Source organism: Pristis pectinata, chromosome 2, assembly GCF_009764475.1.
Source record: "Pristis pectinata isolate sPriPec2 chromosome 2, sPriPec2.1.pri, whole genome shotgun sequence".
Classification (NCBI taxonomy): Eukaryota; Metazoa; Chordata; class Chondrichthyes; order Rhinopristiformes; family Pristidae; genus Pristis; species Pristis pectinata.
This window is the reverse complement of record NC_067406.1, coordinates 75,152,378-75,168,324: the sequence shown is the minus strand read 5'-3', so window position 1 is coordinate 75,168,324 and position 15,947 is coordinate 75,152,378. Positions and strand designations below refer to the sequence as shown.

Genomic DNA, 15,947 nt, shown 5'->3' with positions numbered 1-15,947 from the left:
ATAAAAAAAATTCCAAAAAGCCAGATCTGATCGTTTGCAGCGTAATGGCAATTGTCCACAGGGAGCTGATGAGGTTTCTAGCTCCAAAGAATAATGCTGCGAATTCTCCCCGTCCCCCGGTGTCCAGTGGCAGCAGGGACCGTCGATTGCAATCCTTTGCCACAAAACCCTTGCAGGTGGCCGCACCGGGAGTTCCTCTGCTGGTAGCCCTGCACCCTGTAATGTGTACGACGGCAGGGGGACACCCCCCACCCCCAAACAACCCTGATTCTTCTCTCTTATTCCCCCAACAACCCCCGATTCTTGCTCTCTTATTCCCCCCCCACCCCAAACAACCCGATTCTTGCTCTCTTATTCCCCCCACCCCAAATAACCCCTGATTCTTGCTCTCTCTTATTCACCCCAAACAACCTCTAATCCTTGTTTTCGCTCTCTTATTTCCCCCCAAAACAACCCCTGATTCTTGCTCTCTCTCCCTCTCTCTCTCTATCCCCTCCCCCTCAAACAACCCCTGAGTCTTGCTCTTTCTCTCTCTCTCTCTCTCTCTCTCTCATCCCGCCCCCCCAACAACAACCCTCACTCACCGCGCCCCCATCGCAGAGCCGCGACGCCTTCCTGGAAGGGGCGGCCTCGCCACAGGTCTCGCGAGAGGCGGCTGCAGTTCGTCGGGGCGGGGCGGGGCGGGGCAGGAGGGTGGGAGGTGGGAGGGGAGGAGGAGGAGGAGGAGGAGGTGGGAGAAAAACCCGAAGCTGCGGGCCGGGCGCCTCGCGAGGCTTGGAGTTTGGGCGAGAGTTTGTGGAAGATGGCGCCTGTTGTGACAGGGTAAGTGTCCGATTGTATGGGTCGCGCCGCCCGCCCGCTCGCCGCCCCGCTCCTGCCTGTCGCCCCCGCTCCCCCCCGCCGCCTCGGGCTCCGGCCGGCGGGCGGCCGGGCGAGCGCGGCTCGGCGGCTGCGGGCGGCGGCGATTGTTGCTCCGCCGTCCCATTGTTCGCTGCCCTGTGTTTCTTGTGGCTCGGGCTGTCCTGGTCTCCGCCTGGAGTTACCCGGCCCCGGAGCCTTGCTCCCCGGCCGGACTGCCCTCTGCCTCTCCCGGCGAGAGTGACTTTCAGTTCTCGGACAGCGCGTCCGGGCAGTTTGATGTTTAGTTTGGGGTGGAACGGAGTCCGGGAGGGGAGGGAGGGAGGGGGGGGGGGGGAGAGAGAGGGTGGGAAGGAGCGAGGCCCCACGCCCCGCCAGGCAGGCAGCTCCCGCAGGCTCTGCAGCCGCGTCCCGGGCTGTAAGCGCCGAGCTTTGGCTGTGTGAGAATTACAACCGACATTCCTCCTTTTCTCTCTCTCTCTCTCTCTCTCTCTCCCCCTCCTTGCACCTTTCCCTCATCCTTATTCCATCCTACATTCCCCCCCCCCCCTTTAAATGTTCCCGTTGGGTTTATGTGTTCGTTGGTTGGTCATCCACTTTTCCATTTTTTCTGTTTTCTTTCCTTCCTCTGCACTTTTCTAGTCAAGGGATTGCGAGTGGTCACTTTTTACTTTCTGGGTTTGGGTGGGGAATGGGTGGGTACATGGTGGTTATCTATTTTTACTTCCACTGTTCATCACTATATTACAACAGCGAACAGGGCCCACAGTGTAAATACGCAGCTGGCTACGGATTACTTAAATCAAGGGAATCAAGCTACCAGTTTGTAACACAAACAAATATTCTTGTCCACATCAGGGTGTCATTGGGGAATTTCGCATGAAATAATCGCGTCCTTCTGGGATTCTATTTCCAAATTAACTCCCTTCCTCCATGAATTAACATGTTACTTTTTTTCCAAGGAGCATTAATATGTTGAATGTTTCAGATCGTCTTAAAAGCAATTGATGTACTGTAATTACTGAAACTGTCATGCTATTGTTGACATGTGTACTGGATGATTTTTCTTGTGTAAACTATCCAGTTTGCACTTTGTTTGTGCAGTGTATGAGAGAGCATATTTGGCAAAATGTTTTTCTCTGCTATTTATATTTTGAATCTGTCACCTTTTTATATTTTGAAATTTATTTATTGGTGTTGCTTGGAGGCCAGAACTTACTAGCTGTCCCAAATTTTCATGAGAATTTTAGAACTGAAAACTTGTAAGACCGCTTCTGGGGACAGTAAAAAGAATCAGGCTGATGTGTCTAGTCATGTAATGCCCATACTAGTTTGTAGATATCCTTCCCTAAAAATAGATTAATTACTAGTTTGCTCACCTTGTATTTCTAGATTTTTAAAAACCATGAAAACTACTATGATGGCTTTTGAACTTGCATCTTCTGGATTATTTCAGTAGCATCACTATTAATGGAATAATACTTAAACAAATCAACCTTGTACACTTCAGAATATACAATCAAATATTCTGAATACCAGATCCAGATAGACCCAAACTTTGCTGTTGATTTTTTTTCCCCGACATTTGCAACTTATTTTGAAAGTGACTCATGTTAGATGAGAACATTTGTTTTGGTAGCAAAGCTTATCTTAAAAACAAACTCCTCATGGTCATTCAAACTGCAATCTTCATTTTGAAAGTGAATTTGCAAAAATACAGAATTCTCTGTTAAAAATTACATTAACTCATGCTCGGTCCAATGAATTAAAGGCTTATTGCACTTTTTAAAAATTCTCATACCTGTATGTCCTGGCTCCTAACTCTCTCAGGCATGAACTGGGTTTCTGAGTTCTACAGCCTAAGTTGGGAGTTTCATTCTTCCGCATTTTTGGATGTGGTGACCACTTTGGCTAGATTTGGGTAAGTAAATATGGGTGAACAAAAGAGGCCTTATTCACAAATACGATGTGTTTCTGAAATGACCAACTTGTCCATTGGCACATATATTACACTGTTCTGTAGTGTACTTGGTATGGGGCAGTAATGTGACTAAAATGTATTTGAGTATTCAAACTAAAGTTAAAAGACCAAGTCTTAAGGATTTGTTTTTACTGTTGGTGGATGGAGTGATAAACTAATGAAAATTATTGAAGGTATCATTCAGAGCTGGAAGGTTAAAACTGAGTGCTTTATTTTTGATGTATTGTCAACTCCTGTGTTTTGGTGGATGGATTTAATTTTAAGGATGTACACTGCAAGAAACACTTTGGTTGAAGTTGAAATAAGAATATTATGAATGTTTTGGAAGTTATAGAATATTGCCATGACAGCTAATAATATGTGGGGCAAGCTCCTTTGCTGTGAAGTATAAGTGGAAAGTACTCATAATTTGATTTGAAAAGAAAATTGTATTTGCCATGTGATTTGTTTTCTCATCCCTTGCATTGTAATAATAGTGATTTTATAATCTTTCCAAAAACTTAGTCAAGCACTGAATGAAGTTGCGCTGTCAAAAACTGTTTTGGATAAAAAGTTAAAGTGTAGGGCTAGTCTTCCTCGGGTGAATGTAAATTATTCCATTAGGACCAATAGGCACGTTTGCTGGGGTTGTGGAGATTCTCTCTAGCTAATAACACTATTATAGCTTCAGGCCACTTTTCATATTGCTATGCAGAAACTGGCTGCTGTGTTCTGTCTTCATAAGTGAAACAAATACTTCAATGGTAATGAAGTGATTTAAGGGACTCCTTTTGTGTAATAGGAACAGTAAAATGCAAGTTGTCTTAAAAAGTGGCATCATCACCATTTTTCTTGTACTAGACAATGCGCTTGGTTAACTTGTACAGGAAATTAATAGTATATTTAATTGTCCCAATAGAATGCTCAAAGAATTACTTACTATGATATTGAAAATTTGCTTTAGTTTGCAAAGATTGGGTATTCTGGAGCAAACTTAATTGGCTGAATAATTGTATTATGTTCAGTTTTATTGTGATTTAATTTAAGCCAAACTGAGTTTTAATCCAAACTGAGTTTTTTTTGTATATCTCTGTCGTTTCACTGGTCAAAGCAGTGTTTTAAGATGAAGTACAAAAGTAGGGGAGGCTGTTATCATTTTCATTTTCAAAAGTAATCTGAATACCCTCTGAGGAGGTTCCGAATTCATTTAACTCTCAACGTTTTGTTTTGTAATTGAGTTTGCCATTTTACATTGTTTTGGAAGTTTTGTAAAGTTTATGGTCTGGTGTAAAAGATCTTATTTGTTGAAATGTTGTATCTAAGAAAGTGAAACTTCAAATTTTCAAACATTCATATATACCTTGTGCTGTTTCCAGGTGTAGAGGTTTTATGATTATGCTATAATAGATTCTAGAATTTCGTTAACAGCGTAGGTTGGCTTCACCTCATCCCCTCTTCTCTCTAATCCTGTTTTGGAAAGCACCTGGCATCTAGAGTGTGCCTGCCAAAGCTTAAACTGCAAAGTAACAGTTATAAAATGCTTCCCACTGTGTAAATTTTTAAAAACAATCTACTGTTTCATATTTGGAGGCTCTTTGGATAGCACCCAATGAAGATTGTGGCACACATCCATTTTCCTGTATTACAATGACGAAACCCAAAGTATTTAATTGGCTGTAAGGCACTTAGGGACATCCTGAGGTCATGAAGGGTAGTATTTTTTGAAGAAGTGTCAGACTTTCAAATGCTTTTTCCAATGAAAATTAAAAAGGAAGTGTTTATTCTCTGTCTACTGTTGACTCATAAATGTGCTGTTCGGTGCCGTTGATATTTTTGCATTGAGGCTTAATAGATTGTGTCTTTGTTTGGATAGTGTCATAAAGGTTAAATGTATCTCTTTATCACAGGAGTTAGAATTAACAAGAGAGGAAGAGATGCCTTGGTCATACCCTTCCTAGAGTATTGCTTTTAGTTCAGAGAACCACATCTCGGGAAGAAAGCTACACTGCGTGATTTGCAAAAATTAAGTTTACACTGGCTTCAGGAGCACCTGTTATGCTGCCATTTTAAAAGGATACAAATAGTGTTATCCCTTTGCAATATAGAAAAATGTAAAGTACCTTGCTACTTGGTGAAATAAAACTCATCACAATGGACTAAGCTTCATTCCTAAAATTGCCACTTTACCCTAAAAATGCTTGTGAAAAAGAAATTGCATTCCTTGCTGGTGCATACGTAAAAGATAACCTAGGTTGTGCAATGTGGTGTGGAGAATGGTATATTTTCAGTTCTGACACTGGTAAACCACAACAGCATAACTTTTCTCTTTGTACCACCTCCATGCAACACACTTGTATGTTACACAAGGAGGAAATTAGGGCATTGATGTTTCTGTTCTCTTGTCTGCTTTAATAACCACGTGCACCAGTGTAAACTTAATTTTTTCAAGTTTCACTACACAGACATAAGAACAAGAACCAATGAAGAATTTTGTTCACTTCAACGTATCCTGAATCCAGCAAATCGTTTGTCAAGAAGGGAAGAGGCTGTTGGAAACCATTACTTTGAGCAACTCATTTAAATTTTTAAATGGCTTGATTTATGCTGATTTTTGTGCCATAAGAATGATCTGCTTCATAATTAGTGCCTGCATTGAAGTAGTTAGATTTTAGATAACTTTGTTTTATTCTTAAACTGTTACAAGACTGGCATCTACCTGATAGTGTGGAAAATTGCCCAAGTATGTCCTGTTCACAAAAAGCAAGATAAGTCCCATCTGACTTGTAACCATTCAATCAATTGTCAGCAAGGTGATAGAAGATGCCATCATTAGTACTGTCAAGTGGTATTTACCCACCAGTAGCTGCTGACCAGTGCCCAGTGTGTGTTTTGTCAAAACCATTCAGCTCCAGACTTCATTATGGCCCAGGTCCAAAAATGGACCAAAGAGCTGAATTTCAATGGTGAGGTGAGAGTTACAGCTCTTGACATCAAGGCAGCATTTGACCAAGTGTGGTATCGAGTCCTGCTAAAACTGAAATCAAAGGGAAGAACTCCCGTGGTGAGAGTAATACCTCATACAAAGAAGATTGTCTTTGTTGGAAGCCATTTATTCCAGCCCCAGGGCACCATGGCAGGAATCCCTCAGGGCAGTGTCTTAGGCTCAACCATCTTCAGTTACTTCATCAATAATGTACCTTCCATCATAATTGTCAGTTCTATTTGCAGCTTGTCAGAAAATGAAGCAGTCTCTTCCAGCATACAATGAAGACCTAGACAACCTTCAGGCATGGACTGATAGGTCAAAAATAACATTCACACCACAAAAGTGACAGACATTGATCAGAGAGAGAGCGACAAACCACATAACTTTGCTGAGCCCCTCAACCTCAATCAACAGCCTATGGGTTTCCATTGACCAAAACTCAAGTGAAGCAGCTACAAGTACTACAAGAACAAGTCAGAGGTTAGATATCCTGCAGTGAGTGATTGCCTCCTAACCCTCCATAGCTTCTCCACCATTTACAAGACACTTCAGTGTAATCAGATGTTCTCCACTTGCCTGTATAAGTGCAGGTTCCACAGCACTCCAATGGGTCAACATCATCCAGGAAAAAGAAGCTCATTTGATTTGTACTTCATCCACCACCCTAAACGTTAATTTCGTCCACCACTCGTACTTAATGCTGCAGTGTGTACCATCTACAAAATATGTTGCAGAAACTTAGCTTCGCTACTCAATTCACGAGGATGAATTATAAGGAGAGGCTGGATAGGCTGGGACTCTTTTCCATGGAGTGCAAGAGGCTGAGGGTGACCTTGTAGAAGTATATAAAATCATGAGGGGAGTAAATAAGGTGGATGGTCACAGTCATCATGGCCAAGAAAGCGCACTACTTCCTCGGGAGGCTAAAGAAATTTGGCATGTCCCCTTTGACCCTCACCAATTTTTAATTGATGCACAATAGAAAACATTCTATCCAGATATATCGTGGCTTGGTATGGCAACTGCTCTGCCTGAGACTGCAAGAAACTGCAGAGAGTTGTGGACACAGCTCAGCACTTCACAGAGACCAGCCTTCCCTTCATGGACTCTGTCTACACTTCTCAATGCCTCAGTAAAGCAGTTAACATAATCAAAAATCCCACCCACCCACCCCAGACATTCTTCTCCTCCCTCCCATCAGGTAGAAGATACAAAAGCCTGAAAGCACGTACCACCAGGCTCAAGGACTGCTTCTATCCTGCTGTTATAAGACTATTGAACAGTTTCCTAGTATGATAAGATGGACTCTTGACCTCACAATCTACCTTGTTATGGCCTTGCACCTTATTGTCTGCCTGCACCACACTTTCTCTGTAACTGTAACAGCTTATTCTGCATTCTGTTATTGTTATCCCTTGTACTACCTCAATGCACTGTTGTAATGAAATGATGTTTGAATGGCACGCAAAACAAAATTTTTCACTGTACCTTGGTACATGTGACAATAACAAGCCAATTTACCATTTTATCTTTTTCCCAGGACAGAGGAGTCTAAAACTAGAAGCCATAGGTTTAAGGTGAGCAGGGAAAGATTTAAAAGGGACTTGAGGGGCAACTTTTTCACACAGAGGATAGTGGGTATATGGAATAAACTCCAGGAAGAAGCTGTACAATTGCAATGCTTTGAAGATATTTGGATAGGAACATGGATAGAAAGGTTTAGAGGGATATGGGCCGAACACAGGCAAATGGGAGATGCTTGAACAGACATCTTAGTCGGCATGGATGAGTAGGACAGAAAGGTATGTTTCCATGCTGTATAACGCTATCTCTACTCCGACTGCACCATCCAAGTTCAAGTTCAACCACCAAGAAAGGCAAGGTCTTCAGGGACATTAAAATGCCAGTTCACAAATAGAATTATAAATACAGCATGGAAAAAGGCCATACAGCCCACTAAATCCACGCTGACAATCAACGACCCATCAACACTAATACTACATTAATCCCATTTTACAATCTTCCCACATTCTCATCAACATTCCCCCCCCCCCCCCCCCCCCAAGATTCTACCACTCGCCTACACATTAGGGGCAATTGGTAGTGGACAATTAAGTTACTGACTCTTGTCTTTGGGATATGAAACAAAACTGGAGCACCTGGAGAACACCCAGGGAGAATGTTCAAACTCCACACAGACAGCACCTGAGGTCAGGACTAACCCAAGTCTCTGGTGCTGCGCTGAGGTAGCATCTCTATTAACAGCACCACTATGCCACCTTGCATGTTCCTCACTAAGTTGCACACCATATCCCTATTCTGTCATTGTTGGGGGATCGAAATCCCAGACCCCTCTCCCCTGTAGTGCCCTGGGCATATCTTCATCAAAAGGACAGGAGCAGTTCAACAAAACAGCTCTCTGCTACCTTCTCAAGGGTAAATAGGGATGGGCAATACATATTGGCCTTGCCAGTCATGCCCACTTCCCAAAAACTGAATAAATAAAAATAAACTTAATTGACCTGATTTGGGAATTGGCCTGGTAAATTGTCAGATTCTGAGAGGTCCTTGTAAATTGCTTCCTTCACAGTACTATGTTCTACGGTAGGTTTGAATTTCCTCTTATCAAAACTTAAATGGTAGGAGAAAAGGAAATCAAAAAACTCATCTTCAACAGTACTCCAGTAGGTAACTCTGGTAAACAAAAAGTACTCTTGCTACAATCTTAGTTGTAACAGCACAGACTGATGGTTCTTTCAGACAGCAGGCATAGGCACCCTTGGCTGAATTGTCTGTAATTTTTGTTCATTAATACTGAGGTGCATTATTCCTGTTTTAAAATTTAAAGTTTAATTAAACTAACCAATTATTTATTATTAGTGATATTAAACCTGACCCTGATTCAATTTTGGATCTATTAATGTAACAGCACTATTATGTTACCTATAACATTTAAAAAAAGCAGTAATAAACACGAAATACGTGTTTTTATGTGTAATACACATAATACAATACATGAACATTAAAACAAAACATAAAATAAACAGAAAATACTGGAAATATCCTGTGTGTCAGGCAGCATCTGTGAAAAGACAAAACAAATCACTGCAGTTTAGCAACACTATGACCACTTTGCACTAAAATGGACTATTTTTGTTCTAATTGTCTTCTTTCTTGTAAAAATTGAGCATATGTTTAATATTTTTTCTTGTGAACACTGTTTATATGCTATGTGCCTGTGATACTGCTGCAAGTAAGTTTTCATTGCATCTGTGCGTACTTACATTTACGACATAAGACAATGACTATACGACAATAAATTTGACTGACTCTAATGCAAGTGTTATCTTCTAAGCTAGCAGGGAACTACGTATTTATTAGGGATATAAATTTTGATTGTCCATTACTCACTTTTTAATTTTAAAAATTGTAAATGTTCATGTCTTGATTTCTGCACTTGCAGATAAAGTAAGATGAAAATCAGAGTTGGCAAGGTTCTTTGATAGTTGTGGATCAGTGTGTAGTTTGTCAGGTAAAATACTGTGATATTGATGAAAGTGGTGGACTTCAGTATGATGAAATTGCCAGCATGATTGAATAGAGAGGGAGATGTCATTGTGATTTGGATGACCAGTTGAAATAAATATCCAGGCTATTGAACTAAAGGAAGCAGATAATGAACAATTCCAATCAGGCATATCATAAAGGGTAAACAGCAGCAAACACTTATTGAATGGTGAGCAGGGTCTCAATGTCTCATTACGGAACATTTTCAGGAGTCACTGAAGTAAATTAAAATACGCATATTGTATTTAGCTTTGGATGTAAGACCTATTCCACTCAAGTTGGTTCATGTAACACAAGGTGGCCATAACAGGGCTGTGACTACCTGGCAATTTCTATTGGATGGCACTTTCATATATTGAAGAGTTCATAATATGGGATGACCAGCAAGTGTAAAGTTGATTTACACCTCAAAATGTGCTGCAGTAGGTGAAATGGAAAGAAAAGTAATATAGAGACAAGTGAAGGATGGCTAACTAATTGAAGGTGTGGCTATAGAACAGTACTTGGTAAAGTAATGACTTCAAATTGTCAGCACTAAACAAGAGGAACGCTTGAACAAAGATAATTTTGAAAGCAGCAGCCAATGTAGATTGGGGGTGGGGTGCATGGGAAGGACATAGTATTTTAAGAGAGGGACTATACAAAGCCCAATTTTGGAGTGAATGCTGTTCTTAAAAATTAAAAATTCTGCAGGAAGGATTATTCAAACTTGAAGCTCTTCAGGATAAGAATTGGGGATGGAAAGAAATTGGCTGAAGATTAGGAAGCAACATGTTAAAGTAGTACATGACAACAGAAGCTTGTTCTGTGCAGTTGTCCTGTTTAGTAGGTGCTTAAGTTCATTGGGTTGTCTGGTCAAATCAGTAATAATACATGAAGAGCAGCAGTCGAATCTGAGTGGGCAGCTTGGAAGCTACAAAAAGATTTAGAAGTAAATTAGGGACTGCAGATGCTAGAATCTGGAGCAACAATCTGCTGAAGGAACTGTCGGTCAAGTGGCAGCTGTGTGGCAGGAGGTGGGTCAGTGGGGGAGAGGAATTGTCAAAGTTTTGGGTCGAACCCTTGCATCAGGATTGAGTATAGAGAGGGGTAGCTCCCACTTGCATGGTATTTCAACTTCCCTTCCCACTCTCACACTTGCCTGTCTGTCCTTGGCCTTCTCAGCTGCCAGGGTGAGGCCAACTAGAGGAACAACACCTTGTATTCTGCCTGGGTAGCATCTCTCTCTCTCTGCCCCCCCCTCCCCCCCCACCCACTTACCTGGCTCTGCCTGTCATTCTTCTCAGCCCACCAATCATCTACTGGCCCCTGTCTCACCACTCCCCTTCTCTTTATACTGGCCACCTTCCTTCTCCACTCTTAGTCCTGATGCAGGGTTTCAGCTGAAAATGTCAACAATTCCTTCTCTTCCACCCCACCCCCCACCCCCCCCACAAATGCTGTTTGACCCATTGAGTTCCTCCTTCAGATTGTTTGTTGAAAATCAATTATTTGCCTGGTTAAATCATTTCAGTTTCAAACTTTTTCCCTGAAGATGATATTTGCATGTGCTGCTCCATGTGCAAGAACTGGAAGTTGACTAGGAAGATTGTAAATTGGTAAATCATGTCTGCCTACATTCCTGCATCAAACCAAGTTGAGTGACAAGATCTAGAGGGCATGAGGTCAAGCTTGCCAAAGTGAAGACTGATGTTTGGAAATTCTTCATACAGTGATGATAATATGAACTGGATAGCATATGTGGAAAATTTGATAAATTTTTAAAAATAGGGGAGTGATGGCAAAAGGCTGCAAAATCTTTAAATGAGTTGAATAACTTTAATCAGAAACTGAATCCCTTCTGACATTTTGTAATTGTCTTCAACCACTAACGAAGTTTACTTCAATGGCTAGTAAGAATATTTTGCTGTTCATTTGTGCTGGTATTAACTATGCATTTCTGTGCTCTGAGTAAATCTGTTGTTTTTTTCTACTGTATTTAACTAACAATAGCGCAAATACCTCATTAAATTTTGATTATTTTCAAATTTCTGCCAGGCTGTGGTTTAAATATTTCTCTTGTTGGTGTATTTAAGAATAACATGGAGTATTTCAGCTTGATGTCAAATTTTAAATTGGTGTGATACAATACAAATTTTGAAATTTTTCTTCTGTGGGGACTGGGTTGTATCATGATTAAAACAGAATCTGTAGTAAGAAATTTTTGCTTTTTGTTCCTCTTCTCCATTTGTGGGTATTTCCTAACTTTGTAGTAAGGTGAAATTCTTGCTGTTGAGGGAGTTGTATGATAAACCTGTCTTGGAATTATTTTGACTACTTGTTCGGCATATGTGAACCTCTTAAATTACACTACCTTGATTTATGGGGTGGGCAGGAGGTGAGGAGCAGTGAAGAAGTACCTTTGCAATCTACCCAAAAAAAAAATTACTTCCTAAAAGTTACCTAGACCTAAGCTGGATATCCAGCATTAAAACATGTTAGTTTGAGAACTTGTATTTACCAATTGGTGCACTGACTGTTGGTGCTTTTTGGCAATCAACAAAATTGGTTCAGATACATCACTGTAATTCATTTGTCAGCAGTGACATTTGCTATGGTGAAATACTGGAAAGGCTGAAATTTATGGAGAAGTTATCTATAAGAGTCATCTTTCAGCCTTAACAAAGGAAGGACATAGAGTCAAACAGCATGGAAACAGGCCCTTCGGCCCAACTCGTCCATGCCGACCAAGATGTCTATCCTGTGTTTGGCCCATATCCCTCTCAAATTTTTCTACCCATGTACCTGTCCAAAATGTTTTCTATCCACATACCTGTGTTTTATATGGACTGCCAGATGCTTCCTAAGTGACACAGTATATTTATTAAGAATTGTTAACTGACACAGGTTTAATGACTGTCAGTAACAGCATTAGAATCAATTAGTGACTTATAATTAGCAAGTCTCATTTGTTTATTTGAGAGCTTAAACCCTGAAAAGCTTTTGACTGACTGCTGATCACTAAATTGACATTGGTGTAAGAATTATCTGTTTGGTGATGGGTAAGACTATGTAAACCTGGGTTCAATTCTGGCTGCTGTCTGTAAGGAGTTTGTACATTCTCCCCGCATCTGCGTGGGTTTCCTCCGGGTGCTCCAGCTTCCTCCCACATTCCAAAGACGTGTTAGGAAGTTGTGGGCATGCTATGTTGGCACCGGAAGCGTGGCGACACTTGCGGGCTGCCCCCAGAATATTCTACGCAAAAAGTGGCATTTCAATGTGTTTCCATGTATATGTGACTAATAAAGATATCTCATCTCACCTCATCTCTAAACCAACTCCGAAGGTTTGGGGTATGTACAGTGCTGGGTGGGATTTTATACAGGCACTGAGGATGTGGGGTGAGTCATTTGGTTTTGGCGGATATTTAAATATAGCAAAGATCTCAAAGAATTGATTTATTCATGTTTTATGATAGTTGCTCCACTAACTTTAGCAATCTGGACCAATGGATGAAATGTATGGGGCCTTAAATTGTAGGCCTTTTTTTCATGGCCAAAAATGCTTTGCATCATTTTGTAGTTTTGTATGTGAGAAATAAGGTTACCATAGATTGTAATCAGAATGGATGGAAGGTAATAGTGTTTTGTTTTGGCACCACAGTGCTCTAATTGACTTTGGTCCCAACGAACGTTGGTTTGTTGTAGATATACCAACAATTTTGAAAATAAAGGGAGCAAATATGCAACTGGTATTCAATGGAGGATAAGTGAATGAGAGATTTTAACGTACAGCTGTGGGATATTGCAATATGTTTTTTTGCAACAGCTGTCTTTTGTTAATATACAGTATGGGGGGAAACTGTTATTTGCTATCTAGTGTCTGAGCAGCTTTTTTGGTTGATAACTGTTGAATGGAACAGCCAGGTTTATCGGTACTGATTAAGGAATAAAGCACTAATTAATTTTATTTGTTGTAATCTGTATACGATTAGAAAAGTCAGGCTTATTTAGCAGCCTTCCTTAGCAGAATCAGATGGATCCCAGTTCACTAGCAGTCTGAATCATCATTTTCTGTGCTGTGCATTTCATGCAGACTTTGTTGGAGAGACTATATATGGAGCAACGAGGAATTATTTTACCTTGGTTAGATTTGTTCAAATTGTATACCAAATATTTTATTTTATAACAATTGTAAATCACTTAATTTGAAACCAAAAAATTTTGTTGCAAGTTTACGTTTGACCAGAACTAGGTTTGGTCAAAATATATATTGAGCTACATTGGAGCTGGCTATTCATTTGCAAGCAATTCCTCAGGGACTTTTCTACTACTAGGATTGTCAGTGAGAACATTGTAGCGCCCTCTACAGAATGTCTCTGAGAATAGGACAGTAGGCCTCTCTTTTTGACTACTGAGACTAATTCCCCCACTGAGGCATGTGAGGAATAAACCATGGAGAGTTTAAAACAAGAAACATTAAATTTTATTAAATTCAGTGGAAAATGATACAGTGGAATAAAAGGTGATATGTTTATTTTTTTAACTTTTTCTAGCAATAATTAAATCAATGGTCATATTATTGAAGTAGATTTTCAGTGTCAGAGAATGTTTGGCATCAGTAAAAGCTTATTGGACTATTTTAATGGAGTATTTTTTAGCTGTATATCCTGGATCCTAAATCTCCCTGCCATGTAAACTGGGTAACTGGTGCTTAGTATATCGGGGAGAACGCCCTTGCTCTTCAGAATGATGCCATGTGATCCAGCCAGTGTCTTGATTTATTTCCACATCTTGAACAGTGCTACTACTTGGCACTGCAAAGAAATGTTAGTACAGGTTTTTTTGTGTAAGCTTCTCTGGAGTGGAACATGAATGCGCAGCCTTGAATTACTCAAAATGTTTGGCAACGTGTGGAGGAAGAAACTATGAATGCCTTGGGATGGTGACCTGTGTCACTGACTTAATGTTAAAAGTTTCTCTTTCCATAAATTTGTTTTCAGTATTTTACATTTTTCTTGGTCATAGATAGAACAAGCTATGGTATATGTTGTGTGACACTTTTAAAGAACTGCACTGTGAATAAATTGTAGATATACCCTACTAGCTCTCCTATGGTATTTTTATTGGTCTTGCATTGTTATAATAGTTACCTAATTTTGTCTCTTTAAAGCATTCAGACTTGTAGGCAGATGTAGTTGTTTGTAATTCAATATGACTACTTAATCTAGAGATTGCTTAGAAATCTCAAGCTTCAGCTTTGTGGGCCTTTTCTATAGTTTCACTATGTTTCAGTAAAAAGATTTCATTAGAAATGATGGGTTTTAATTGTTATGTAAAGTGGCTTGGAGCCAATGAGGTACAGTTGTAGTGCATAATGAGCTCCCACAAATGTCAATCAGCTAAGTGACTGGGTTATATGCTTTAGTGACATGGATAGATAAGTAGTCTCCTAGATGCTGGTAGAGTTCCATGGCTCTTCAAATAATAACAGAAGATCTTTGCATCTTTCTGAGGGAATGGATAGGATAATGCCCTATCTACAATGGTGACAGTCCAGTAGTACAGCACTCACTAAAAGATATAGTGGCATTATCAGACTGGATTGTGTATCTATCTATGAGGTGGTGCTTGAAACCATAACCTTCTAATAATTGTGCAAATGCAGCTTGATGCTTTTGAGATTGTGTTAGATTGATAGCGAAATGCAACAAACAGTGTGGATGTATGATACATAACCACAGAAAATAATAGATGGAAATCTTAAATTACATGCTTGTATGGAATTGTTTAAAGTAAATCAGGGTGTTTAATGGAAGTGTTGTAAAATGTGACCAGAAAGAATTCTGGTAGGGTAAGAATGCTTTCAAGGATGTTAGCTAATTACACAGAACTCAAAATGTAATTGTTTAGTCAACAAACTGAAAAGTGGAATATTCATTGTCTATAGTTTCACTGAAATATGCATTTGTAACAACGTGTGACATCTGATTGTTATCTAATTTTTTTGATATTAATTTTCTGTTTCTGTTCCTGTATCACTTTAAAATGGGGGAATATTGTGTATTGTATGATTAGAAAATACAAGATTTCTTCTGTCATAAAGAACAATTACTGGAATAATTTATTTTGTTTTTGTGGTGGTGAGGGAGGAAAGAAATAAAATTAACTTCATAAATGGTAATCTAATCTCAAAAATGGAATTAAAGTGCCATCACTGCGGAATGAAGTTTTGTTCCTGTTTTATACATTTGATATGCATGTTGCTATTCATATTTTTTAATAGATTAAAGTCTACTATCTGTTAAAAGGTTATGGATTTTTTTTTGTACTGAAAAGAAAAAGTTTAAATGTTAGGCTAAATGTGGGTTTCTTGGGTTTTGTGGGTGAGTCTTTAGGTTCTTTGATTGTGGAAATGATTTCCAGCACAAAGCACTGTTTAATGAAGGAAGTGGCCTCTGACGATATAGCCTTCAATATAATGGTGCAAGCTCTGTCTCAGTAGTGAGATTTGTCATCAGATGGGAAAACCATGAGTGAATTGGTTTAATTCTATGAAACTGGAGAAATAAAAATTTAAATACAGTCATCTGCTTTG

At 39.9% G+C, this 15,947-nt stretch overlaps 1 protein-coding gene and 1 long non-coding RNA gene across 3 annotated transcripts in view; one reads left to right on the top strand and one right to left on the bottom strand.

Moving 5' to 3' along the window:
- The window catches only part of LOC127585523 (uncharacterized), a 46,586-nt gene extending 45,957 nt beyond the window's left edge, over positions 1-629 (bottom strand). Inside the window, exon 1 of the long non-coding RNA XR_007958518.1 lies at positions 585-629. This is a non-coding gene — a long non-coding RNA (uncharacterized LOC127585523). The remainder of the gene's footprint in view (positions 1-584) is intronic.
- A 97-nt stretch (positions 630-726) lies between these two features.
- rbpjb (recombination signal binding protein for immunoglobulin kappa J region b) overlaps positions 727-15,947 on the top strand; it is a 79,842-nt gene continuing 64,621 nt past the window's right edge. Inside the window, exon 1 of one of the 2 annotated variants that reach the window (XM_052045197.1) lies at positions 727-822. In XM_052045197.1, the coding sequence (XP_051901157.1) occupies positions 803-822 (20 nt within the window). In that variant the 5' untranslated portion in view covers positions 727-802. The remainder of the gene's footprint in view (positions 823-15,947) is intronic. The other variant, XM_052045190.1, reaches the window with a different exon arrangement.